The sequence below is a fragment of the Pezoporus occidentalis genome, unplaced genomic scaffold, assembly GCF_034315485.1.
Source record: "Pezoporus occidentalis ecotype Australia unplaced genomic scaffold, CSIRO_AGI_Poc_V1 ctg35, whole genome shotgun sequence".
NCBI classification, from domain to species: domain Eukaryota; kingdom Metazoa; phylum Chordata; class Aves; order Psittaciformes; family Psittacidae; genus Pezoporus; species Pezoporus occidentalis.
This window is the reverse complement of record NW_026915483.1, coordinates 7,545,006-7,571,272: the sequence shown is the minus strand read 5'-3', so window position 1 is coordinate 7,571,272 and position 26,267 is coordinate 7,545,006. Positions and strand designations below refer to the sequence as shown.

Here is a 26,267-nt window from a genome sequence, read left to right as displayed (position 1 = left end):
CCCGCCCGGCCCCGCCGCACTCACCCACCCGCGGGGCGCCGGCGGCGCTAGGCCCCAAGAACTTCCTCTGCCGCCCGGCTCCTCCCGGCGTCCTGAGATGACGTGTCGGCGTCTCGCGATAACGTTGGCGCCGCTACGTGACGCAGCTGGGCCCCTCCTCCACGGGGAGGCGGGGTCTGGGCGGTGCTAGGGGCGGAGCAGGGGCCCCGTGTGTGGTGTGTGTGTGGGGTGTGTGGGTGGGTGTGTGTGTGTGTGTGTGTGTGTGTGGGGGTGTGTGTGTGTGTGTGTGTGTGTGTGTGTGTGGTGTGTGTGTGTGTGTGTGTGTGTGTGTGTGTGTGTGTGTGTGTGTGTGTGTGTGTGTGGTGTGTGTGTGTGTGTGTGTGTGTGTGTGTGTGTGTGTGTGTGTGTGTGTGTGTGTGTGTGTGTGTGTGTGTGTGTGTGTGTGTGTGTGTGTGTGTGTGTGTGTGTGTGTGTGTGTGTGTGTGTGTGTGTGTGTGTGTGTGTGTGTGTGTGTGTGTGTGTGTGTGTGGTGTGTGTGTGTGTGTGTGTGTGTGTGTGTGTGTGTGTGTGTGTGTGTGTGTGTGTGTGTGTGTGTGTGTGTGTGTGTGTGTGTGTGTGTGTGTGTGTGTGTGTGTGTGTGTGTGTGTGTGTGTGTGTGTGTGTGTGTGTGTGTGTGTGTGTGTGTGTGTGTGTGTGTGTGTGTGTGTGTGTGTGTGTGTGTGTGTGTGTGTGTGTGTGTGTGTGTGTGTGTGTGTGTGTGTGTGTGTGTGTGTGTGTGTGTGTGTGTGTGTGTGTGTGTGTGTGTGTGTGTGTGTGTGTGTGTGTGTGTGTGTGTGTGTGTGTGTGTGTGTGTGTGTGTGTGTGTGTGTGTGTGTGTGTGTGTGTGTGTGTGGTGGTGTGTGTGTGTGTGTGTGTGTGGTGTGTGTGTGTGTGTGTGTGTGTGTGTGTGTGTGTGTGTGTGTGTGTGTGTGTGTGTGTGTGTGTGTGTGTGTGTGTGTGTGTGTGTGTGTGTGTGTGTGTGTGTGTGTGTGTGTGTGGGTGTGTGTGTGTGTGTGTGTGTGTGTGTGGTGTGTGTGGTGTGTGTGTGTGTGTGTGTGGTGTGTGTGGTGTGTGTGTGGTGTGTGTGGTGTGTGTGGTGGTGTGTGTGGTGTGTGTCCCATGTGTCCCATGTCCCAGGGCAGCAGGGGCTTTGCCCGGTTGAGGAGCCACGGCTTTATCGGCTGTGGTGGGGAAGCAGGTGGACGGGTGTCATGCTGAGGCATAAAGCATGAATTAAGTGGTGTACGAAAGAAAGAGTGCGAAAGATCTGCCGTGGCTTGATTTCAGGTTAGAGAAAAAGGATTGCAAAGGGGAGAAAAATGCATTCTGATAATGACACAGCCGTGACAAAAGAAATGGACTAATTACCCCAGCACACCACTTGAGAGATGGGTTCAGTAGCCACTGGAACAGCGCAGTGCTGGTATTGAGCTCGGCAGCTGCTGATCATAGAATCAGACTGGTTTGGGTTGGAAGGGACCTTAAAGCTCATCCAGTTCCAACCCCCTTCCACTAGAGCAGGTTGCTCCAAGCCCTGTCCAACCTGGCCTGGAGCACTGCCAGGGATGGGGCAGCCACAGCTTCTCTGGGCACCCTGTGCCAGCGCCTCAGCACCCTCACAGTAGAGAACTTCCCAAGGTCTCATCTAAATTTATGCTCTTTCAGTAGAGCCATTCAGTGCTCCAGGTAGGGTCACACAAAAGGAGAGTAAAAGGGAATCCCCTCCCTCCATCTGCTGGTCATGCATCCCAAGGACACGGTTGGCTTTCTGGGCTATGAGTGTAGCCCATTTGCTGAACTATGTATGTGAAGCAACGTGGTGTAGCTTAAACATTAGGTTTATGTTTGTCAGCCTAGATTGATATGTTTGTCAGCCTAGATTGATATGTTTCCTTTATTGTGAGAAGATGTATGGACAAGACAGGATAATATGGGAGGCTGGGGGATGTGGTACAGTCTGAATGTCAGTCCTTCCCTCCTCACAAGTGTAATTTCACTGGAATGACTGTGGAATGACTGTGTTTGGCCAACTGCATTTCCCAGAGGAGGGCCATGGCTCTCGTTGCTCCTCCCTGTACTGCTCCTGCATGAAAGCATCTCAGAAGGATTGGAAGGAATGAAGCCAGAGAAGGAACTCACCCAAATGCGAGTTAATTGGGAGTGTGGTACCCTTTGAAGCCTGAATAAATCTTTGTCTCAGCATAAAGGGTTTTACAGGTTTCTTGGTAACTGGGAAGAAATGTGTCACAGACCTACCTAGCCTTTTAAGCACCTGCCAAATCAGCATCTAGCTGCAGCCAGGAGTGTGCTTAGGAGCACAAATGGGCTTTTTTTTTTTTTTATTGGAATGACCTATTAAAATGAATCTCAGACTACAACAATCAAGTCAGGCCTGTATAAGAACATAACCTTTTTTTATCCTTTTTTTTGGTGACTTTCTTATTAAACTCATACTTCACCTTTAGAAATGATCTCTTTTCTACAGAAATTTTCTGATGTAGGTATCAGAATATTGCCCAGTAATTTCCTGTTTATTCAGAGACATAGGGACTGGCCAGACCTTAAGAGCTCACCTAACTTACCTCTGTGCCTCATGGCAGGATTTGATTACCACTGTCATTCCTGGTTGATGTTTGTATACAGATGATCCATCACAGAGTTTCTTTCAGTCCTTAGGTGCTCCACTGCCTGAAACTGAAAACTCTGAAACTCTGTCCAACTCTGAATGCTTTCCCTGATACCTAACCTGAATTTCACTTGTTGTCATCTTCTAGTCACAGGCTGATGGGCTTGGAGAACATGTGAAAGCTTAAGGTGTTACATTTCTGCTCAAGTCTTCCCTTAGCTTGTTTCCTCTCTGATACTCTTTAGGCTCTCATATCGTTTGCTGTGTACTGGCTTCTCTTTATCTGCTGCATGGCCTGCTTAAGTGCAGTATCTGAGCTGGGCACAGCGTGTGTGAGTGGAGGCTTTATCAGCACTGTGCAGAGTGGAAGGATTACATCATGTGTCTGTAGAGGACACCGGTGTTTTGCTGGCATCATTTCACAAGTGCATGGCATTGTTTATGTCTCTTCAGTTTATGGCCCTCCAAACCCCCACATCCTTTTCTGCAGAACAGATACCTAATCAGTTGATTATTTAGAGCTAGTCATTCACAGTTGGCAATGCCTAATTGCAGTTGAGAACTTGCCCATATTGAACTGCACCCAATCTCCACCAATTTGTCAAGAACTTTCTTAATTCTAGTCTTACCTTCAAAGCACACGCCTTTCCCAGCTTGTGTCATCTGCACATTTAATAGGGTAGTTGCAATCAAGGTTGCTAAAGAATGTAAGTCATTAGCCTTGTTCTTCTCCTTCCTGTAACTCCATTACATGCAGCCCCACTTTCTGCAGAGTCTTCTCTAGCCCTTGGGTCATTTTCTGCTGCTTGTCCTGCTTGTGAGCCTGTGTTCCCCAGCCCTATGGATCACAACCCAAAGCTCTCAGCATGAGGTTAGGAAGCTCACCTTGCTCTGGTCCAGGTAACTTCCCAAAATGCCACTGATGTTCACATGGCTGTATAGCAAGAGCATTGAACAGGATGGTATAAAACCATTGCAGGAAGCCTGCACAGTTTCCCAGCAACATTTGGATTTGATTTTCTAGGGGAAGAACAAATTGGGATGTCAGCAGTGGTCCGTAGGTAGCTGGCTATAGGTTATTTCTTTGCAGTCGGTCATTAAACATTCCTGCTCTTCCAAAATTATTAGAGAATTGTCAGACTATGCTATCTAATTAACCCTCAATAAAGCAAACCCATTTCTGAGCTAAACTGTGTGCTTGTATGGAGCCTTCCATCCTGTGGTTAAATCTGTAGTTCCCTTTTTCAATGCGTGCTTGTCTAACTTATCATCTGCCATCATTTCTGAAGTACCTATCACATTTGTACTTGAAAGACAGCAGTTATAAAAGAAACCCACAGGAAGATGACCCAGAGGACGTTTGAACAAATGGAGCTGACTCTTCACAGAACCTTCGAGCCTCGCAGGTAACCTCCTGGGATGTTTGTTGTGGTTTGGTTTTGCCTTGCTGTGCTTTGTTTGAAGACTGCGAAAATCCTGCTTTTCAAAGTCAGCTTTGCCTGGCACTGGGAAATGCATCTGGAATCTGCTTCTGACCCTTGCTTGTGAGATTGTGGGACATGTCAGCTGTAAGTAAGAAAATCATTACCTTTTTGAGGCTGTTTTCTGTGGTTTGGATTTCTACTGTCCTTTCAGGAGTATACTCGTTACAAAAGGAATAATATCATTTACCTTCTGTTTATACTTTTTAACATATGTAACAAAGCATAATTTATCAAGGCTTTATTTGTCCTGAGAACTTACTATATCCATATGTATGGGTATAGGAACATGATTCTCTTGTAGATTTCTAATTAACATCTTTATTTGAATACACTTGTTTTGATCCTTTTTTTAGTAATTCCTCACACAAAACACAGACTGCAAGGTATTCTTGTATATTATCGTCTTGCACATCTATGGAAAGACCTCTTTAAAAAGCTGTATTTTCAATCTTAGTCTGATAGCAAGAGAAGGAAAAATAGCATTTTTGTAAACAAGGCAGGAAGAGATAAACTGAAAAGAAGAATAGAGATAATAATTGAAAGCTAATCTGCATTACAGTAACATTTTATATCCAGTTTCAGATCAGTAAATCGCTGCTTAGAAAATGTTAGATCTGTGTCAAGTAAGTAAGTGCATGATTTAGACAGCTAAAGTACTTTTGAAATGAGGTTTTTTTTTTAAAGTACACAGAAGAGGGTGTGCCCAGGAAGAATCAGAATTCTTGCTTTTTGAGGACAAATTAAGAAAGTCTATACGTAGCCAAAACCACTTTAAGTAAACCCAGCAGAGAGCCAGCTTTTTCAGTTGCGCTAGATGTCAGAGCAGTCTGAAAACCAATGTACAGGCATTACTTGTGTTAGTAGACATGAATCTTAAGCAGTTGTAAAACATGAGGCTTTTTAAAGACTTTTAAAGAAAATAACGTGATCTTGTGAAGCAGAGGACTGCGTGGTATCCAAGTGAGAGAACCCAAAGAACGGACTTTTCGTGAATGGTAATGCAATAGGAAATCATCTTGGAGGCACTGTCTAAGCATAAATGTACAAGGTGAATAGTAATTACCTGATTGTGATTCACATACATTGTGTTAGAACCAAAGTGTCTGGCCAAAATGTCTTTCAGTAACCCAACATACATAAAAGCAAACCCTGAGTCCCCAGGAATAATCTGTTAGCAAACTCCAGAGGTTGAGTTAGCCTTTGCACATTTGGGCTAGCAGAATAGCAGATACATACAAAATATGAATACAGGTAATGAGTGGACCTGGACATTAGGAAACACACTGTATTGTCAATTATGTGTTATTTTAATGAGCTCAGCATTCATACATCATATTGAAAGATAGTTATGGTGTAGCAGAAGTACTCCAACTGTGATCAATTGGAGTGCTTCCAGTCCCTGGGTTATTTATTGCAGGTTCAGGGAGAACTGATGGGTTAAAGATGCTTTCTCTGCTCATTACCATCTGAAAATATTATGTTCTCCATACAAGCAATTGCTGTAGTGCCCCAGGGGAGTGTGCGATTGGGCTGGGAGGGCCTATTTCTCTTTGGTAAGAACACTTTGGAAAGCTGCTGTTCTGTATGTCCATGTTGTTTATATTAGGTTATAGATGAATGATTACACATCGATTTTTTTTTTATTCCAGTGCTTCATGAAACAATCTAGGAAGCATAAAAACATGCTGGTTTTTTAGCATTAAAAATAATTGTTCATTTCATTTAGAAACAAACAAAATAGTTTCTCTTACACCCAATAATTAACACTGCAGAATTAGCCTTGAGGTGAGTACTGAGACTGCTTCTTTAGCAAGCTTTATTGAAACAGAAACTGGAAAGTAAATTCTAGTAAGTACCTATTTTATATATAGTGGCAGCTAAAAATACGGTTATTTCTGTTCTTTGAGTAAATGGGACTCCACTGAAAGTCAATATACCTGAACCTGACTCACTCCTCTCCATGGAGAGATGCTCTAATTCAGCAGCAGTGACTGCTGCTCTGAACATCCACATGTGACTCTTTTGAAACTAGTAGCTTTCTCAAGGTGTGCTGGCAAAAGCAAAGGGAACAAAATGAAATGTGGTTGCTGGTACTTAAATTAAATTAAATTTAACAATGACAAGATGCATTTTCCTGCAAGGAAAGGAGAAGTGTCTGTCCCTTGCAATGTAGCAGTTTAATTCCTTTGATCATGTGGATATACCGTGTGCCATGGTTTGTGTGCTTGACTATTGGGATTGTGTTCTTTTTTAGGTATCAGCCTCTTTAAGATGGTGACAGATCCACGTACTGGTACATGGCTGTTCTCATATACCATTTGAAGATCATAGCCAGCACGATGAAAGTTTTTCTGATCCTCCTTTGGACAGCAAACTTCATTCAGCCAAACATACCTCAGGCTGCAGGAGGTAAGGCATTTTCCTTCTACCAGTGTGTAGCTTTAGCACCGGTTGGCCCCTCTACCTGTTGATCAGATGCACTGTTCTACACAAGAATAAAACAGTCCATGGCATGCCATGTGAGTACAGGGCCACAGATGAGTGTGCTGTGTTAACGTGCTTCCTGGGACAGTTTACTCTGTGTGTTAGATGGCTCCCAGATAGTGCCTGAGTACTGTTTTACTTTGAGAGGAAAGAACCATAAGGCACGTAGATAAAACTTGTGCCATGCCACTTGATCTCTAGGCTAGACAGTAGTTCCTGGCCTGGTTTATTCAACAATTTAATCCAGCCAGAGCAAAGGCATTACTCCAGATAGCAATTTTACCTCCAGGAACAAAACTGCAGTTTGTTGCAGAAACTTGGTGACACAAAGAATTTCTGGCATAATCGTGGTGTATCAACAGCCTTAGTGGGGAATTTTTTTGTGGGCATCTCAAAAAAGGAACATTTTAAGGGAAGCAGTTCAGTGTGGTTTGTGTTGGGGTTTTCTGATCCTTTATGAGGCAGTTTTCCTAGTGCAAGGTGCATGCTTGAAAATGGAACTAGTGGGCATCAAAGGTTGAAACCATGGGAGAAATGGGGATTGATGTCCTTTAGCTGCATTGGAGATGGCAATTAAGAGAGTGCAGGCTCTGAAGAAGTCTAGAAATGGAGGGGAGGAGATTGCTTTTTTCATTGCCTTGCTATTTATATGCTAACATTTTCCCCCAGCATGAGATCTCCATTTCCATATGCGCTCCAGGAATCCCTCTTGCCCTGTCATTTTGAATTATCATTCCCATCCTTCTATGTTTTCTTCCATTTATGCTTAATTCCTCTGTTTATAATTTTGTTTCTTATCTCACATATAATTTCTTGCGGCCATCAGCCTTCTCTTAGAAAGCCCCCCATGTTATGCTCTTCTGCAAGCTTATATGGGGAGAATTGTTCTTACAATTGATCCCTCCATGAGCCCCGTTTCAGTACAGATGCCTCTTGTCTATGTGGATATGAGGATCAAGTTGAAAAACCTATACCTAATTTACAAACCAGTTGTGTGTTTCAAGTTGAAACTGTTGTAAAAAATCATTTTTAAGCTAAATTTTAAGTAAACTCCTATTTGATGAAGTTTTGGTTGTTATTTAAAGGTATTTTTCAAATATTAGAAACATTTTATAAGAAGGTGTTGAGAAAATATAATATTGAAATGAAATTATTAGCTTGTATTATAAGCTTGTATTGCTTACTGCTTGTAAAGCTCTTGTTCTAAACAATTCACTGGATTGCTATGTTATGAATACTTTTCTCCTTTACAGTTCAGGTTTTCCCACCTGTTAACTTCACCCTTACAGTCTCTGCATTAGCACAAGTGCTTTTACAGTGGAAACCAAACCCTAATCAGGAACAAAAAAACTACACTATTAGATATGATGTGAAAATCCTAAGCCCAGTGCCTGAAGAGGTAAGATGAAAAATATCCTAGGAAGGTAAAATTCATGTGGAGTTAAATGTATTGCACCAAACCTGGATGCAGTACACGTGATATGTCTCTTGAATAATTAGCATATCAAATCACTTATTCTCTTATATCATAAATATATAGTTTGAGCATTGGAGAGATTCCCTTTCAGCTCTGCTTACAGTATAGCTCTGTTGGGACAAGGCTTAGCTTGGGTATTGGCAGTCCCAGTCTGCAGCTTTTATCTTGGGGGAAATATGGATACTAGTTTTAAGTGATAGTGCTCCCTGTTCAAGTCAGCTCACTTAATTCACATTAATGCCAGGGTATCATTAAAATGTCAGATCATGTTTCATCACAGCTGTATGCCATAAACAAGTTTTTGGTAAGATAAGGTTCCTGCTGTCTTAAATGAGAAACCTTAGACGCTTCTTGTGTGGATTATTTGTACTCTCTAGCTGTATACACTTAACATAACCAGCCAAGGTAGCTGGCTGGTTTGCCTCTTTGCAAACAGGTCCCTTAATTTGGCTTCCATCACATGTCATGCTTATTTGATGTTTCAAGTATGATACAAAGAAGACTCACACTATCCAAACAGCTCCACTTCACAATGGTTTCTCGGCACACGTTCGAACGTTACTTCTCCATAATGACCTTCAGATGAGGAGTGACTGGGTGAAGGAAAATCTCCTGCCTGCACCAGGTAGGGGGGGGTCTGAATTTTGTCTTCTGTCCCGCTCTGTGGATTAGACATCAAAAATGACAGGTTTAATACTTGAAAAATGCAGCATTTCCTCTTCTGCCTGCCACGCTGATCTTGCAAAATGATTTAGGCTAGGCCTTTATCTACTGCTATGGAGCCTGGAGTACAATCTGGAGGTGCAGAACATGGATAACCCATATAAAATTTTATATGATTTCCTTGCTAAGGCTAAGATAACTACTTTCATACACTCTAGGATTTTAAAAGACCATATTGCCTTGATGTACATGAAATATGTAATGGTGCTGTGTGGTATAGCTTTACTTACACTGTTTGGGAATCTTCATCCATCCATAACTGACAGACCTGTGTGATAAGGAAGAGAATTGGATACAATAGACATAGAAATAATGGACCAAAGGCTGTAGTCAAAGTGTTTTAGCAAGATGAATTTCTTACGACTTTTGTAGTAAGATTTTTCTTACTGCTTTATAATTCCTTGATTCTCTAGGTGCTCCAGAGACATCTGTCACCAATTTGTCCTGTGTTACTCGCATTAGTGTTTCTAATACTGTTTCTCTCCATTGCACCTGGCTTCCTGGCCAAGAAGCACCAGAAGATACCAAATACTTCCTATTTTACAGGTTGGTGTTTTCTCCTATTTAAGTCAGTAATCAATTTCCTTAAAATCATCATGACTGACAAGTATTTTAATTTAGGTATGAGATGTACACTGAAGAGTGTGAAGATTATATAAAAGACAAGTGGAACAGGAATACTGAGTGCAGATTTTCAGTGACTCATATTGATCCTGAAGAGGTTGATAATCTCATTGTAATACACATTAACGGTTCTAGCAAGTATGCTGCAATCAAGCCTTTTCAGCAGCTATTTAACCAAAATGCCATTGGTGAGTAAATATACATTTAAAAAAATACTTACAGATGTCTAGCAGGATTCTGAAAAGATATTTGAAATAATATTTCTGGATTGGATGATTCTTGATACAGGGGAGAATATGTGCTGGCGTTGCATAGACAGCTTCATGAAATTCTAAGAGATTATAGGACAGAAATGGATGGTTATAACTGAGTTTGATTTTACCTTCAAGTACAGTTTTTACTACCTTTTGGTTTAGAGTCATTCTTTAAAAGGAAAAAGACACATGGTGTTGAAGATAACCATGTCCTTTTAAAAAAGGCAATAATGTTGAATAAAAGGTAGTGTCAGCCGTGACTTTCCACCATCTTTCATCTACCCAAATAATTTCTTTTCCTTCATTTGTTCCATGCCTTTCACTTTTTTGTTATCAGATATGATTTACCCTTTTCATGGCTTCATTAAGATAAAACAATTGACATACTTTCTTCTTAGAAATCATCCCCCTAATAGCTGCTGATGCATTGCTTTGAATTTGTTTCAGTTTTCAATAACTTTCCTAGTTACATCTTTTGTTTGTTTAAGTTTTTCTAACTGTTCTATCATTAATTTAATGCTTTTGTGAAAAGTAATTTAATAAATTCTCTCCCCCACCAGTAATCTAGTTTCCCAAAACTTCTACATGGATTTTTAAAACTGTTTTCTCTTAACTATTTTCTGCAATGTAGTTATTCCTCCTAAATCCTTATCTTCTGTGTCCAAAAGGTAAAATAAATTTGAGGATTATAGATCCTACTTGGAAACACTTATCAGGTTATAAAATGCTCCAGTTGTTAGTATTTAAACTTGGCTCTAAATAAATAACTTACCAGTACAGTTTTCTTTTTATAGAGAAAGTGAATGTTCCCAGAAATGTCACTGTATTCTTAGAGCAAAATGATCTCCTGGCCACATGGGAGAAGCCAATTTCTCCTTTCCCTAAAGAATGCTTTGAATATGAATTTTACCTCTTCAACTTGAAGTCAGGTAACAAGCAGGTAATTGCTTCTCTGATGCCCAAGTGTTACGTTGCATTCCCTCTCTGAGCTGACTGTCTTATATAGCTAGAATTTGCCTTTACACAACCTGGTCAAAAAGTCTTCGTATTTGTGGTTATGTTACAAGTTTTAAAGCATTTAAAACGAAGCCTGCTATTAGAACATTTCTGAAACTATGGACTTCTGCTGAAACTTGTGTCCCATTTGTGACTAGGGTTCAGCAAACCCAAAGTCTCATGAATTTTCATGTTTTCCTTCTTCTTTTCCCACAAACTATCCCCCAAGAGACTTAGGAAAGCAGGACAAAATTTGGAGTTACTCAGTTTTATGCATCTGGGTTCAGAACAATAAGAGAATGGACAATGCTGAAAATTCAGCATGAAGTGTCTTAAGGAAGAATGCAAAATGAGGTATCTCTCAAGAATTTACCCTGAAATATTGGTGTATTATGAGAGAAATTACACCTTCTTATTTCAAAAGCAAGGCCAGATGCTCAGTTAATCTAGTAAAAGAATTTAAGCAAAATAGAAAGATAAACATGATGAAAGTTTGTTTTCTGATTTGCTTAGTCTTAAGTAATCTGAAACAGTATGATACTGTTTTCCTAACAGATACTGAAAATACCTGTAAATGCCTTCAGATTACGGATTGATGTTACCAGCAGGTATTCCATACAAGTAAGAGCTAATCATCACATGTGTTGTACAAGAGGTTTTTGGAGTGATTGGAGTGAAATTATTTATGTTGGTAAGAATGATATGTTTCTGTCTTTAGTGAATATTATTACATTGCTGGAAAGCAAATGCTGCCTAATCATGAGTATGCATACCGCCAACTAAATTTAATAGAAGCCAGGAAAAGAAGTATTTGAAGAACCTGACTTGTGAAAGTGAAGGGGAGTTAAATCTGTGTTTCATTAAAGAAAAAAACCACCACTTTTGGATATATGGAGGATTTTTTAGACTGTTTCGGTTTTACATGCTTATGTTTTCAGAGACTGCTTTAAACTAGCTTAAGTAAGTCCTAAATTCTAGGTAAGGCCTTTTAGTTGCATTACTTCTTTAGTTTTTACATGTATTTCCCTGGCATGCATCGTGATGTTCATGCTGTGAGTGATCATGTCAACATCTACTGTACTGGAGCTATCTGAATTCTTAGATGTTGGGGGGAAAAAAAGAGCATGGTTTTAGCATCTTAGGAATGTGATCATTTGCTCCACTCTGTTCTGTATTTCCTGCTTGCTGAACATGTTTTTCTGGAAATAACAGTTTCCTTATCAAGACACACTATCAACTGTTTTTTCTTAGACATCCTCCTTTGCTCTTATCTTTTGAGTTTCTTAATTTCCTGGTTTTCACTTTATGCTCTCCTGTTTACTGAGCTTTTCCCTCATATCTATTTGCTAGTGAGTGCAAAGCTGCTGGTGTTTTGCCTCCTTACTCTAACAAATCCCCTTGACCTTCCCACCTGGCTCCATGGCAGGGACAAGCCCTTGGGAAGAGAGGCTTAGCAACCCAACCACTGACCCAGGGCAGGGGTGGGAGGCTGACCAAACATCTCATTAATTAAGAAAACTGGGCCTGTTTATTAGCCTCATGCATCTATCCGGGAAGTATTTTGATGAGACTAACTTGAAGACCAGCAGACTCTCTTCTAAGTCCATATCCTGAGAAGAACACTGGACTAGATTCTGCATCCTGTAGCTTTGCTAAAAGCTGAAGCACAATTCTGAATCCTTCTCTCAGGCATTGGTAATCATGCCCTGGGAAATGCAGACATATGCTCCCAAAGTGGGTGTTGTAGAATTGCACCTTGATACCAGCTGTCTCTAAAAGAACCACTGCAGTCAAACAAAGCTAGATAAGAAAAAATCAGTGCGGATGAGTGAGTGGGACAGTTTTCTCTTATAGAAAAGGTTTTTTAGAGGCTTGTTGTGAGTACGTCTCTGAGAGAAGTCCGAGGAGAAGCATGCTGGGCAGGTCCCCAGAGCCACAGTGCAATGTCTGTAATTCTTCCAAACTCTGAGTTGCAGTGAGCGTTAACTGACCATACCTTTCTGAGGCCATTGCCAATTGATGATATAAGATGGAAAAGACTTAAGACCCTTCTATTTTTGGTTTGGAAAATTGATACTATTCCCACCTGTCATGCTGGATAGCTTAAAATCGGTTTATGGGACTTAACCACTTTGCACAGTTTGCTGCCCCAGTCATCCTCAAGCCTTACACAAAGCACAACTCATTGACAATTACATCCTAAATCTCATTTTCTAGAAACAAAAGTGGTAACCCTGAAGACAAAATAAACCATCCTAACCCGGTTTTAATTACAAGGTTGAAGGTTGACTCTGTGCCCCATCAGGGTACTGTGGAAGTGCAGGATGGATCACACAGGCCTGCTCGTAGTGTCATCCATGTGCTGCTCTCTGGACTGCTGTGCAACCACAGCCATCAGCAGAGACAGCAGGCTCAGCTGCTCATTTCTTAGAGACAGATCTGTCCACAGTTGAATATTGTTTTGTCTACAGCAGCAATAAACCCAACACTCCTGCTGCTGGCTGATTTATGTCCTTTCAATTACCCAGTAATGGCAGTGCTGACACCTTGATGCATAGAACAGGTAGTTATCATAACTCTGCAGCCTTTTGAAAATGCACTTCAATGTAAATGTTTTGGTTATATTGCATAATGTGGCACCAAATAATGGCCCTGGCCACTGAGCAATGCCTTTTTAAAACAGAAACACTGACCTTGATAGAAATATCTGTGTCTGCTCACACGCAGACACAGTAGAGAAATTCTTCCTGAGAAAATGTATCAGCAACCAGCTCTCAAGAAGAATGGGGTGTTCATTGTCTTCTTTACAGGCAAGTTTAAGAAGCTAGAGAAATACAGTTCCTGGCTAGAAAGGATTAACAGAAACTGAATAATAGTTTAATGGGAAACAAATAGTTTGTGCCTGAGATTATTAACAAACAGTGTCTTTGCTGAGTACCAGTTGTGCCTTCACTGCATGGCATTGTGTGTCTTGGGACGGCAGCTAACGGACAATATCGACCTTCTGGTGGGCCTCACTCCTCATGCGTCTTGTCTCTTTTTTCCTTCATGTGAAGATGAAATAAAAGTATTGTTGAAACTAGAAAGTCAGTTTAATGGAAATTGTTCGTGAAGCTCTGCCTTTCATTTCTAATTCCAGATAGTAGGTCTTCACTGTTTGCATGTTAATTTGTGATCTGGATATAATGACATAAAACAGCTGATGAAATATTTTGTAAGAGTGTGCTTAAAATAATCTGCACTAAAATAATATCTTTTTTTTTCTTTGAAATTCAGGGCAAAACAAACTGGAGAATTCCACAGTCTGGATTCTCGCTGTGCTTTGTGGGTCCACATGCTTCACATTCCTACTTGTTGCTATAATATGCAAAACGTAAGTATCATCGTCTTCTGTTTAATTAGTGACTAAGGACTAGGTGCTTTACAAGTGTGTGGGGATGTTACCACCTTTGCTTAATTTTAAGAAAGGGCACTTCTGTACTGAAGCATAATTACACACTGCAAAAGTACAGAATAAGTAGTAGTCAGCCTCATTAATTATCAGTAATAATATTCAACATTGGTGGAGTATCAGAGTTATTCAATTTAATCTTCAACAACAAACCCATATACTGATTGAGGTGAATTTGTTAAAAATCTATTTGTCCTGATCTCATTTATTCACTTAAATGGATCTGGTTGGGTGAATGGTTTCCCCAGGAGGATTCTGTCTTTAACCATAGTGAAAGCTGCTGAGAGCATCTTTCATGGTTAAAATGCACAGAGCAGTGTTTTCTTAGTCTTGTCTAGCTCAGTTCACAGACATGCTCTACTCTGGGCTCAGGGCATGGGGTCTGAATTTCAGCTGACATCAAGGAGTAGATGCTCTGCAGAGGTAAAAATTAAGTGCTTTTGTGCTTGCAGCTCCTCCTGACCTTTAACAGGAGCAAGTGCATTAAAATATTGGTTGCTTTGTGGTTTTGAGCTATTTGTTTATTTTTAATTACTACAGAGTCTATGGGTGCCATGCAGTAAAAGCAGATGTCATTTAGCCAAACTCCTCAAAATGTGCTGTGAAGAAACCAGATATACTTTGGATTTCTGTAGCTGTGACTAGTCAAATCATAAGCAATGAATTAAAGAATCAATCTCACTGGAAGCTTCTCCCCTGAAACATGCAAGAAGCAGCAATTATCAGTCCACAGTAAATACAGTTCCCAGTAATGAAAGTGCTGTCCTTGACTCTGCTAATTTCTTCTTCATTTCTTTTAACACCTTTTAACTTATTGGTCATCTTGATGTGCTCTTGGCTATTTCCCTTTCCATACCACATTTCCTTTATCACGTAAAGGTCTTGTCTACAGGAATGTTACATTAGAATAGCTGTTATTAACCCTTCCTAAAATGTCTGTTGTCTATGATAACCTGTTCTTAAATCAATTTAATTAGCATAGCAAGTCTCAAGAAGCAGTCCTTTTTGGAACAAGACAGATTAACTCACCAGTTTATTCATGTTGTGAGTCATGCACACTTACTCCCAGCTATGCAGTCCTGATGTATTGATGGAAATCCCCAAACCACTCTCACTCACATCACTGATACTTTCACAGATTGACCTGTCCATATAGCTGTAGGTCCTCCACTGCTCCAGCATCATCTTCGTCAGCTCTCTCAGCTCTCTTTGGGACAGCAAAACACCAATACCAGTTAGTTCCAACACCAGTTAGTAGCAGTCATACTACTCCCTGTTTTCCTGTGGAGTTCTGCAAGTATTTGGATGTTACGCAGTTTTCCCCTGCAGAAATCCTGAAGCAGAAATAGGGAGAGAAATAGGTATTGGGGAAGACTTCTGCTCAAGGACCAGCTTGAAGATGGTGTACTAACTCATTTCATGAACTTTAATACATTAGGCAAATTTAAGATGGCTTTTCAAGGTCCAGCTGCTTGATTGGTTGCTTCCAAGAGTTTCTCTCTGCCTGGCTAGTATATAATTCCTTAGCACCCAAAGGCTTACAACATTTCATCTTTGCCCAATGTGATTAACATTTTATCTGCCCTGCTGCACTAAATTTCATGAAGTTGCTAGCTTTACTCCACTGCAAGATGCTTCTTGCTCAGAGTCCTTGCCACTTCTCTAATACCCCAGCCTGCCCTGGAAGAAGATGGGAAATGTAAGATGAAACACAGTGCTTAGCCTGCTCATTTATTGTATCTGCAGATATTTATAAAAGAAAAACAGAACAGGTTCCCTAGATCACAATTTCATTGGTACTCTCAGTTTTTACTGCTTTGAAAATTCATAAAGTGCAGCATGCAGTTCAAGCACAGAATAATTTCAAATTTTATACAATTTAAAGCCATTATAAGTAATTCCATTATAGCAAAGAGTTCTATAAATTTCTCTTTCTACTTCCTGGTAATTGCAGGCATCAGACATACAAAACACCATTTGGAAGAAATGCTACAAGGCAAGGTAGCCATTTAGGAGTGTTTGGATAGTCTTTTCCATTCACTTCCTTGCAGTAGCTGATGGGGTTACTGTCTTGATAAAAAACAGTATTGAATGTTTTCCTGGTTTGACCTCTGTCTTTATGAATGAGCATAATCTGTACTTCCTTAGGCTGTGCCTTGGAATACCATTTTCTCCTGGAGGTGAACCTACAGGAGGATGTAGATAATAACTTGCTCCCAGCTGCTCTCCACTTAATTGACGTGAGGACAGTCAGTAGCTCTCCATAACCTGAAATCAATGTGGTCATCCTGACCTCCATCAGGTCTCCTCCCTCTTCTGCAGCCCGCAGCCAGCAGCCAGCAGCTACCTGCTATGGGAAGTCATGCGTAAAATGTCTTGGGAATCTCAGAGGAGGCAAGACACTAGAAAAGGCACTCTAATGTCCTGTGGAAACAAATATTTTATCAATCTTATTGTAGTGGTTAGAAAAGGAAAAAGAGGAACCTGTTCTCCTACGTGCTTCTCTTTGGCCTTTTCACATCACAGCCTGTGGGAAAGGTGGAAAATTTCAGAGATACAGCACAGTAACTGGAGGCTTGAAACACTCAGTTGAGGCATAAGGGTCCTGTGGGGTGTTTTCCAAATCCTGAAGGTCCAAACAGTGCTAATGCAAAGGGCCGTGCTCTAACCTGTGAAGAGACAAGCAGAGTTATCTGGAATACATTTTGAGACAAGATATTTAATCACATAATTCCAACTTTTTAGTGTCCTACAAAAAAGAACAGGACCTTTCTAAGGCCACCACTGTCACCATCCCACCAACACCTCACTGCAAAGACTCTTGCACTGGAGGGGCAAGCAGCCCCCACAAACACGAGTGTCCTGCCTCATTTCTGTTGGGCATTTGTGCACCCTTCCTTAAGTGTTTCTATTCCAGAAGCAAAGTATAACTTATGTATTTTGCTGACTCAATAAATTATTTTGATATGGCCCCATCAAAATCTTCTATTGACAAACAGCACAACTAGAAACATGACAATTCCAAAACCTCCAAATCTTCTTGGTTACACTACACAACAAAAGCAAAATTTGACAAGTCCTCACATCAAAATCACACTCAGAGCTGAAATAAGGTGAAATCATGTGGCCTCCATGGCCTTCCCTCTGAGAGGTTTTGGAGGCCCAATCTTGGGCAGGAGCTGTGAAGACAACAGTGCTTGCACAGCTACGATCAGAAAGACCAACCCTTAGCAGGAAAACAGTGAAGAGTAGATATGATGCCAGGTGCTGGTCGCACTCCTGAGTTATACCAGCGGCCACCTTACTGTCCCAATCTGCTGCCAGTGACTGCACTGCCTGACTTGTCTTCTGCAGCCAGCGATGGTTGGACCGCGTTCAGCATTTCAACAAAGGGGATGCAAATTTCTCCTAGAAACAACTCACACCTGCTTTTCCTCCACATATTCCCATTTCTGGCTGCACACCTGAGTTACAAACTCATGTGCAGAAATGGGGACACATCCTGTAGTGTGCTTGGTCAGGTCTATTGTGTGAGCAGTGGTGTGGCCCTTCCTTCACCTAAAAATTAGTTAAGCTTTAATGTCTCATTCCGGGCAGCAGCATCTCAGACAGAAAGGTTTAGCTCCAAACTGATAGTAAGAAAATATTATTTCTCCTCATTTCCCTGGTGAGGAGGAATAATAGGATAAAAAAAGCTTGACAGAATTCAGCTTTTGGAAGAATAGTTGTAAGACCATAAGCATTGAACTAACCAGACATCAGTCAGGAGAACTGTTACTAAATAAACCAGGTATATGGGGCTTTGAACAGCCTGGTCTCGTGAAGAGTGTCCTTGCCCATGGCAGCGGGTTTGAACTGGGTGATCTTTAAGGTCCCTTCCAACCCAAATCATTCTGTGATTCTGTGGTCTGTCTTTGGTCCCAATAGGTAGAGCTCCACACCTTGGCCACATCTCTGCTTCATGGATCAAGTATAATCTCCACTCACTACAAGTTCCCATTAAAATCTGGCCCTATTTAGACATCGTGCTATCCAGAAGTAGAGATAGTGAATGTTTTTTGGCAACTGAAATGTAAAATCTGTACTCTGGAATATATCAAGGACAAGAAAAGTTCATTCTGCAGTACACTATCATAAAAATACATATGCCTGAATGCTTGAGCCAGACTAAAGCATGTCAGGCAGGGAAGGAGTATCTCAAAGGGTGTTAGCAAGATGAGTTATTACACCATTAGGCAGAACCGTTTATTGTCAGTCATCTCTGATCCCATTCCTTGCCTCCTCCTTGTTCCCTTGGCACACCATTATTTGCAGTTACTCTCCTACCACCAGACACAGGTAGATTATGTCCAGAAACCAAAGGCTGAGCAAGAGGCAGCCTGTTTTGACTGTCCAAACAAGATACATGACGACGCAGCCCTTGGGAAGAGCATGAGCATGAACAGACAGATCAGAGTAATTAATTTCTCTCCAAGACAGACCTGTTGCTGGCCAGTAAAAGACCTGGCAGTGCCCTGTGGATCAGACATCCTGGCTTTTGGCTGCAGCTGTGATGGGAGAGGCTGATGCGGGGAGAGAGTCATCCTGCCTCATCTTTGTCATCTGCACATCCCCAGGATCCAGAAGTGTCCTGTGAGGAATAGCACACCTACTCAGTCCTCAGGGTTTCTGCTGGCTGATCATTATCCATTACTTTGACCACTTTTGAACCTGCTGCTGCCATCAGATGCTGATGACTGAGTGTGAGGCAGGCAGGAGGGCTGGTGGTGAGAGGGAACAAGCCTTCTCATGGGGCTAAACATGCGCATGCTTGCGTCATGCATCAGGAAAAGCAATTCTTTCACATCACTACTGTTTTTTGCAGAAACCGTGTATGGAGTAAACTCTTTCCACCAATTCCAACACCCAGCAACAAATTCAGAGACCCCTTCCCAAATAACTATCAGGTAAAACAACATTTTAGTCACTTGTTTCTTTTTTTTTTACTACAAGGGATGCTGTGTTTGTGTGCTGCTCTTTCTCTGGAAGGATGGGACCATGTAGACCATTACTGCTCAGTTAAAGCCTTTGACCTCTTAGAATCTCTAATGTCCATACTAGATGTGGACTACGCTGTCAAATGTGTTGTGCAAAACATGCCAAGTGGGAAATGCAGTTAATGTGATGATATGCACAGCCTGACTATAACACAGAGTTAGCCATTGAATTTAGCAATCTGTGAGGCTGTTCTTGCAATCATTAACTACTGTGGTCAGTTCTCACGTAGCTGTGTGGCCACCTGGGCTGCAGAGGGCAGATCCCCATCTGCAGTAGCTCTGCACCTGGCTTTGTTTGTAGATGAAATGTTTTGGGGAGGGTTAACAGTGAACAAAAGGGTTAAGTGCTTTTCTAATATGCAACAAATTTCAGGTGCATGGTGTGGTATGGCTTTGCCTTTTGTATGGAAATGCAGTTGCTCCTTCCACTGAGCACAGCCAGGCAGATAGCTCTGCCTTGGACTGGAGGTTGACACCTGGAGAGCTGATTTATTTTGTGAAACCTAACAATGGGCAATGTTGTGGTCCTACTGTTAAGCTGATCTCAAGCCTTATTTTGTTCGCTGTTACTTCCTGATAAATACATTTGCCTTACAGATAAGATAAAACTCCTCATTGTCTGCTCAAGGGAAGTGCTGCTCAGTAGCTTGATTTTAATTTGTCCCCTTAGAATAGGGGTTTGATTTTTTGTGTATTGTTCTTATTCCATGGTCTGGTCAGGGAAACAGGCTTAAAAGATTATCATATAATATTTGTTTTTAATTAAAACCACTGGTGTAAAGTAACATGACTTAGGGTATCACAAATAAGAATACGAGAAATAGCAAATAGTAACATTGCAGCTAGAATACGTGAGCATGCAAAGGCTGTTTCTCATTATCAAAAACAGTTTTGCCTTGTTTTTAACTGTCTCTTTACTCAGAGCTAGCTCAGCACAGGTAGGCGATACTGGCTTGAGGCTTTCTACTGGCACCATGGCTGCATGGGCAGTGACACTGGCAAGGAGAGGTGAGGACGTGGCTCTGCTGAGATCACCAGGAAAGTGAACCTTCAGCAGCTGTTTGCTGTGGGCATTCAGTTCCTCAATTTGCAGTGTAAACAGCTGGACAATGTGACGAAAGCCCTGCGCAGTGATGGCAGTGTGGCCCTTGAAACTGCGCTTAGCCCTGAGGAGCAGCTCTGCCTCCCACTGGGCTACTGTTTTCTGCTTCCTTCTGCGAGTCACCCCATCTCTGCACACTTGTTTGTGCACCCCACGCAGAAATCACTGAAACATCCCTGTATTATCAGCACTGTTTCCATCACAGATCCAAAACACAACCCATACTAGCTACTACAAAGAGCATTAACTCTATCCCAGCCAAAACCAGCGCAACCTCCCTGTTCACCAGCTAACAGCAGTGTTTGCTTTCCAGAGAGCACATACCTGCACCAGTGAGACAGAGACCGAATTCAGTAGCTTTGCTGAAGATCTCTACTGCAATGCCCTTGATGACCCTGTCTTCTGACAGTCTGCAGGGCTGGTGAGGCTGGTGGCCCTGGCACGTCGCTGGAGTGGGCTTCATGTCACCTTTGCTGCAGCGATGTTTCCTGCAGGACAGGAGGACTTGCTTCCACAAGGTGCCTTGCGTCATGATAAGCTACTCAACAAAATGTCCCAGTTTGTACAGTCTGCACAACAAAGTAGGCATTTGTAATATCTTGGTTTCCCTGGGGCTTAAGCATCCCCAGCTTTTGGCTGTGTGAAGCTGGTGGGTGCTGCGAGACCCCGACCAGTATGAAATGAGAGCTTCACTTGTGTTCCTCACACTCCTTTCTGAATGAGGGAATGTCTCTGGAGTGGTGGGCTCTGCAAGAGCGGCTGTCTGCCTCCCTGGCTTCTCACTCATCTTCAGTCCAAGGCTCCTTTGCAGGCTCTTGCCTTTGACATGAGCTGGCAGCATCTACAAAAGGACAAGAAGAGATCGTTTGTTCTTCCTGGCACAAGAGGTTAAAGCTTAAGGGGAGAAAAAAAAAAGAAACAGAAAACAAAAAAGGCACCGACTGCAAAACTTCCTGAATTGCACCTACAAAACAATACACAGCCTGAGAGTGCAGAGTTTTCAACTGTACAGCAATAAGGAAATGTGCCAAGGACTTCTCGGTGCTCTTAAAGAGGCTGAGCTGCAAGGAGCTGGGCTTCTCCTTCATGCACAGCTTCAGCTGCTTTCAGGTGATTTTGAAAATCTAAACCCAGTATTGGAACTGGTTTTCTTCACTGCTTTTCCGTCTTCAGTGAACAGGGTTTGGACAGTGTCAGTTTCTGTTGGTGGTTTGTTTACTTACCTTGTGTCCTCCACTGAGTGAGTTACCAAATAAACCTTCTGCCTCAAACCTCTGGAACAGCTCAGGCTTCAACCTTTTTGGCTGTGGACCACAAAGCTCTCTTCTTCTTGAGAAGTCCCTGCTACTTTCAAGCAACCTCCTGCCTCTTGAGCTGGGGCAGTGGTGAGGTTTAACACATTAACAAATTAAAAAGAGAAAGATTTGACCCAGCAAGTAAATTGTTTGGGAAAGTGCCTAAGGTAATGGAGTTCCTAGGTACTACAGACTAGAAATAATGAATGAGCCAGCTCTCATCTGGGTGAAATAGCATGGCTCCATCAAAATTAATGTAGCTCATTAATAGAACAATGTTTGTGCCTCAGACGTCTCTCCTGTATTATGATTTTAATGGATTTGGGGAGCCCAGCTTTAACAATCTAAAATCAGAATTTCATTAGTAAAATCCTAAAAAATGAGACTAAAGAGAATTCATTTACTGTGATGTATTTTATGTCATGCCTTCAAGTGGCCTAATAAATAAGATTTCTAAATATAATTTCAGTCACATTAATGGCAAGATATTGTAGAGATTAAAGCAATATATTTAAGCATATTTTGCATTTGAGCTGTACCTCTGGCCATGTGAACACTAGTGAAGGCAGCAGCGGCCTCAGGAGCCAAGGCGTTCCTGGTAGCTGTCAGGGAAAAACATGCTTTTGGTTTTTGGTGTCATCTGTGGTAAGGACTTGCATCACCGCAAAGCAATGCAAATAACTGCAACAAGCTGATTATGGTGAGAAAACCTGTGCAGATGTTCATCCAGTCAACAATGGCACATCAGGTCCTTGGGATGAGTACCCCTGGGGACAGGCAGGGCTTGAAGACTGGCAGGTATGCGTTATACTTGCACTGATAAATAAAACTGAGCTGTTGGAAAGCAGCAGGAGTATCTCCATTCTCCCTGCCAGGCCACTGGTCCAGCCTGCTCATCCTAACTGGCAGCCCAGCACTGCCCCTTTCAGGGGTGTAATGGGGGAACCTCTCACGTTTGGTAAACAGCTACCATGCAGGACCAGAAAAGCAGTTCCTGGCAGAGCTGCCTCCTCACAGCCATCATACCCGGAGCAGACTGCTGTCCTTCCAGGCGGTGGGAGAGGAAAGGGAGCATGTTCAGTACATCCAGAGAATCTGCTATCACTGCCAAATGCAGGTCTGCAGTGGGGATCGTGAAGAGGAGAGGCCCCGCTCAGGGCCGCGTGCCACATTCTGCCACTCTTGCCCAGCCCACCCTGCCGATGAAGGTTACTGCGCTGACTCCGGGACAGTTATGAGTTCTGTGTCCAGAGCATAAAGAAATATTCATTCTGAGTGTCTTTTCTTTAAATCCAGTTATAAACCTCATGTATTCCTCCCAGTGCAGCTTTTCCCCACTGCCTCCACAACAGCGGCTGCAGGAGTGAGTCCCTCACCCACCTCTACCCATGGCAATGTTAAATTTGCCTTTTAAAAACTGAACTACGTCTTGTGGCTATTTAATTTTTTGGCATCATTGATTGCAAAGCACAACATTGCTCCTTTGCAATGCAGAACATGATCCTGTAACTCCTGCGCTGTCAACCCTAAAATCCAGAACTAGGAATGCAGATTTGGTGGCTTTAGCAATTTCAATCAATGCTCCTCCAACTCCTCAGAAGTCTGCGGTGGGGTGAGGTTTCTCTGGGTCCAGGTCAGCTCCTGAACGAAGCTGCTGTCTCCCACCCTGCTCCCAGCTGGCTGCAGCCAGACCCATGATCAGCAGGAGGGTAATGCCAGTTTTGCCTTTTTGTTCCCAAACTGCAGAAGGCCCCACTCTGACAGTACCAACCCACACAAGTTTGGAGAGGTTGTGACACTACTTCAATAGACATTATCACCCCAAATTCACTCATGAATATTTTTTTCTTGTCAGTTTGGAAGTAGAATTAGACCAAAGATTGATAAATAGATTTTTTTCTTCCTGCCTCCACAAAGTTTTGACTTAATCCAACAATTCTTTGGTATCTTCATGTCAGTGACCATCTCAGCAGGCACTAGCTACTGCAGTAATGAAGTTTGTTACTGGGCAGAATGAAACACGGAGGAAAAATGCTCCTGGAAGACAGGTATCTTTACAAATGACAGAATATTTATTACCAATACCTTTAAAAAAAGATTACATCTGCTAGATCACTGATAAATATCATTTACACTGGGGAGAAAACTACAGCAGCTTTTTTTTTGTTCCATTTTTCTTGGTTTTGTAGTTTTTTTCTGTTTTTTTCTTATTTTTACTTTTTACATAGAAGTAACCATATCAAACTAAGAAAGGAACACAGCTTGAAATACTGACAATATTTCTCTGGTCAACACCCCTGACTTTTACACAAGTGGAATCCTGATTATGAGTTACTGAATAAATATATTTAGAAGGTCTAAAAGTTAACTGTATTATTTTGTAAGCAAAAAAGACAAGTTACAGGCAAATTCAAGCTATCAGGAAAAAAAAAAGTAATAATATACCACTGCAGCGCATTTAAACTTGAAAATTTTATAGAAAATTCCATTTCCTTTGACTAGCATTATCCCATCTGAGTGAACTTACAAAATTACCCCATAGTAACAAATGGTCCTTCTCTTAAGAAGAATTATTTTGCTGTGGATATTGTCGTTTTCCGGCGTGACTCTATTTTGCCTCAGGTGCCTATGAAGAGTTTTCATAAGGAAACACGGACTTCTTAGGAGAGAACTACCAGAGATCCCACCTTGCCATGGACAACCCACACCTCCCTGAAGCACGGCACAGCTCCTCTGAGGCTCCTGGTCCAGACTGGACTTCCCAAGAGTTTTCTACATGGTGGCATATGAAAGATGATTAGTTATATTCCAATGCACGTGGAAAGCAGCGTGTGTTTGGACAACAAGCCCAGAGCAGCTTTACATCTCGGGGTCGCTGTATCCTGATTTCCTTGGAATAAAATCTCCCAAAGTGAGGTGGACTTCACTGGCTTTACACCCAAAGGTGAGAACCACGTTGTCGGATTGCTCCTTCAGGTTCCTTTTTGTCACTTGAGGCAGAGATCGCACCTTTGCAGTATCTTCATTCCTACCCAATTTAATGCTACACATGATAAAGACAAAGCTATTTCAAGACAGTAAAATGGACCCTTGCTGCAGCTGCACAATGCCAGAATATTAGCTACATGTCCTGTAGTCCACAAGCAACCAAATTTCATGTACTTTTTCAAGGTTATAGTGTTCTTACTGAGTATTTAGAGTTTGACTTGCTTAGACCTCTGAATAAAATGCAACATCTTGTGTGTTATAAGCACTTGATTCAACACAAGACTCATCATAACTGCCAGTTAACTATAGCCGCATTACAAACCCAATCTGGAACAGTTCTGCCTTGTGTAGCCTTGTAAAACTGTACAGTAAAGTTGCAGCCAATTTACTATGAACAACGTTGAACTCTCCATCAGAAAGGAAAAAATTCCAAACAATATTTCCATGGTAATGTCGTCCATAGCATTTTATAGCAGAGGAAAAATTAATATCTACATCATATGTTAACTTTAAAAAATTCTATAAAACACTAAATATATAATAAAAAATATGCATATAAGGACATATGTAAACTGCTTTGGTAACATCATATTACAGATGTTTTCAGTGCATTGCAGAGTTTCCAAGGAAACTTCAGACAAAGCTATATTTGCTTTGAGGAAGTACTGTATAATGCCATTCCTAAAGAAGCATAAACATTTTTCCAGTAGTAAGATGTACTCAAACCACAATATTACTTAGTACTGGGTGTCTTCAAAACAACTAGCTAAATGTTGCTTATATTATAAACGAGAAGTCCTTTATGTGATTTTTGTCATAAACTGGAGCGAGCTGTGAGCGATATCATTATCGTGCTGATGGCTGACAGTGTACAGGCATTGGAGGTGGATGAGCCGGATCCTCTTGCATATGCATCTGAGCAAAGGAAAGAGGGGCAGAAAATGAGCCAGTGGTGACAAGAGCAGCCCTCATTAACCCCAAACCCAAGAGATTAATTCTGGCTCCTCCAAGGAAGTGTGGTGGTGGCCGGGAGGTCAGACCCCACATAACCTCCTTTTCACTGCACTTCACCTCTCTAACTGAGTTTTCCATTGAACTCAAATTCCTGCTGCTGTTGTGTTGAGGCTACTTACAATTGTATTACTTCAGGGCCTGTTTACTTATTATTTTATTTTTCTTACAATTGTACTACATTCAAGCTGTTCCTTATGGCACCAGCCTGGAGCAATCCGCATCCCGGAGGAGCTGTGTACCTGTGCCCACTGTGCTGAGCCAAATAAGAACTGGCATGTGTTCCTCCTCTCCTACCTCTCCTGTGTCTGCTGATTAAATTCCTCTGTATGGTTTATATAGCCACAGTGTACAACCATGGTGAAGAGAATTCTGATCTCACTCAGGGTTTTTTATATTGCTGTAATTTTAATGCCATATTCCTGCATTGCAGAGGCTCCTGATTTAATGCAGCTTATAAACTGTGGCATTATTAATGGAAGATGGGACATGGAGATTTTGCAAAAGCAATGTTGTGTAATAAAATACTCTCTTGCCTGTTTGTTCTTCTACACAACCTCATTTCCCTAAATACATATTTATGTATCCAACACACAATGGAATATGGCTATACAGTAGCCTTATAAATTTAAAACCTCTATACACTGCATTTGATATTTTGTTACAGTGAATTGCAG

At 41.8% G+C, this 26,267-nt stretch overlaps 2 protein-coding genes across 13 annotated transcripts in view; one reads left to right on the top strand and one right to left on the bottom strand.

Moving 5' to 3' along the window:
* Positions 1–2,479: 2,479 nt before the first annotated feature.
* On the top strand, positions 2,480–23,648 carry IL5RA (interleukin 5 receptor subunit alpha). 10 transcript variants are annotated; one of them, XR_009966960.1, is made up of 12 exons: positions 2,480–4,071; positions 6,404–6,558; positions 7,887–8,032; positions 8,597–8,735; positions 9,247–9,379; positions 9,455–9,645; positions 10,506–10,651; positions 11,263–11,398; positions 13,984–14,080; positions 19,023–19,104; positions 20,610–21,758; positions 23,550–23,648. XR_009966960.1 is itself a non-coding variant. In XM_062630370.1 (12 exons), the coding sequence occupies exons 3-12, from the start codon at positions 6,447–6,449 to the stop codon at positions 20,700–20,702; spliced, it is 1,275 nt and encodes a 424-aa protein (XP_062486354.1). In that variant the 5' UTR covers positions 2,480–3,565; positions 3,980–4,071; positions 6,404–6,446; the 3' UTR covers positions 20,703–22,054. The 10 variants fall into 10 exon arrangements, 8 of the variants coding, with proteins under 8 accessions (XP_062486354.1, XP_062486355.1, XP_062486353.1 ...); XM_062630370.1 differs by lacking the exon at positions 23,550–23,648 and having other exon boundaries at positions 2,480–3,565; positions 3,980–4,071; positions 20,610–22,054; XM_062630371.1 differs by lacking the exon at positions 23,550–23,648 and having other exon boundaries at positions 2,480–3,565; positions 3,980–4,233; positions 20,610–22,054.
* LOC134169626 (contactin-4) overlaps positions 23,641–26,267 on the bottom strand; it is a 341,881-nt gene continuing 339,254 nt past the window's right edge. For all 3 annotated transcript variants that reach the window (XM_062630366.1, XM_062630364.1, XM_062630365.1), the window contains one exon: positions 23,641–25,494. In XM_062630366.1, the coding sequence (XP_062486350.1) occupies positions 25,394–25,494 (101 nt within the window). In that variant the 3' untranslated portion in view covers positions 23,641–25,393. The remainder of the gene's footprint in view (positions 25,495–26,267) is intronic.

What these genes read in the sequence shown, in the direction of transcription:
- IL5RA (XM_062630370.1), top strand. Translation starts at nt 6,447, where the DNA reads ATGGCTGTTCTCATATACCATTTGAAGATCATAGCCAGCACGATGAAA. An exon ending in TAAGCCCAGTGCCTGAAGAG is followed by an intron (nt 8,033 to 8,596) that starts GTAAGATGAAAA and finishes TGATGTTTCAAG; the next exon opens with TATGATACAAAGAAGACTCA. An exon ending in TGAAGTCAGGTAACAAGCAG is followed by an intron (nt 10,652 to 11,262) that starts GTAATTGCTTCT and finishes TTTTCCTAACAG; the next exon opens with ATACTGAAAATACCTGTAAA.